This window comes from Protomyctophum bolini (assembly GCF_963924005.1).
Source record: "Protomyctophum bolini genome assembly, chromosome: 4".
Taxonomy (NCBI): Eukaryota; Metazoa; Chordata; class Actinopteri; order Myctophiformes; family Myctophidae; genus Protomyctophum; species Protomyctophum bolini.
In genome coordinates, this window is record NC_137865.1 from 48,003,876 (window position 1) to 48,005,203 (window position 1,328).

A 1,328-nucleotide genomic window follows, 5' to 3' on the forward strand; every position below is an offset into this window, starting at 1 on the left:
AATACGCACATCGACAGGCTGGGTGCTGGGCTAAAAGAAGTGTATGCCCATATGTGGAGATCTCTGTATCCGTCCGTCTGTGTCGTGCCATATATGGGGATGCCTGATGTCATCACTGTGACGTCATAGTGATACCTGACAGCACAGGTAGAAAACAGCTCAGTTTTAAACGTGGAAGCTGAGAATAACCACACAGTATGTGAATTCTGATTCTGTTAGTAGTACACGTTCTCCCGGTACACCATACACGGTAAACGGTTCTCCCGGTACACGGTAAAATGCTTCTTTTCTGTCCCACCTGTGCCAATATCCTGATCGTGGCTGAAGGACAGAAGTGCCTCAGGTTCGAGTGCAACACCTGTCCGTACGTCCACAACGTCACCCGGAAGGTGAGCAACAGGAAGTACCTGGCCCTGAAGCCGCTGGAGGACGTGCTGGGCGGCCCGGCGGCCTGGGAGAACGTGGACTCGACCCCGGAGACGTGTCCGCGGTGTGACCACCGGAGGGCGTACTTCATGCTCATCCAGATCCGCTCGGCGGACGAACCCATGACGGCGTTCTATAAATGCTGCGACGCACGCTGTGGCCACAATTGGAGAGATTGATATCCTATCCTATCCTATCCTATACCCTACCCTACCCTATCCTACACCTCCATTCTTTTTTGGGGCATGACTTAATGCAAAATGGCCCCAAAATGACTCCATAACATAACCTCCTTCTTCACCGGCCTCCAAGTATTAACCCATTTAGGCCTGACGTCGGGGAAAAAATGTCTTCAAAAATCCTGACAGTTTTCTGAACTACCTCATGATTGTTTCTGTATCAGTGGTTCTCAATATTTCATGTCAAGGACCCCAAAAATTATATGCATTTGGCCACCGACCCCCATCTGAAAATATGTTGTTCCAGGGACCCTCCCAGAAGCAAAGATTTGAGTTAAAAACGTTCGCTCTGAAAGAATATAATATTCAAAGACTTGTGCCACATTTTTACGATTTTTCAAAAATAGCAGACCTACAAGCTCATAGCGCGCCACTCGGTGGCGCGCTATGAGCTTGTAGATCTGCTATTTTTCAATAGATAAAGCATAACATAATGCTAACACCAAAAGGGATTCCTGCCCAAAATAACAGACAATGCACTAAAGTACTCTGTCAACGGCTACAAGGTGTATTGCATAACTGCATGGCCAATGCTATAGTCTACGCATCTACGACAAATAAAACGTATATCGCCCAGGACCCGACTATACAAGCTCAAAACGTGCCGCACTGCATGCAAAACGACATGTTTTGACCTTGTAGATCAGCTATTTTTTGCTATGA

At 47.3% G+C, this 1,328-nt stretch overlaps 1 protein-coding gene across 1 annotated transcript; it reads left to right on the top strand.

Annotated features, from left to right (window-relative positions):
* Positions 1–278: 278 nt before the first annotated feature.
* On the top strand, positions 279–605 carry LOC308313757 (DNA-directed RNA polymerase III subunit RPC10-like; the record flags this gene model as incomplete). Its single annotated transcript, XM_080761055.1, has 1 exon — positions 279–605. The coding sequence occupies one exon, from the start codon at positions 279–281 to the stop codon at positions 603–605; it is 327 nt and encodes a 108-aa protein (XP_080617181.1).
* Between the last annotated feature and the right edge of the window lie 723 nt (positions 606–1,328).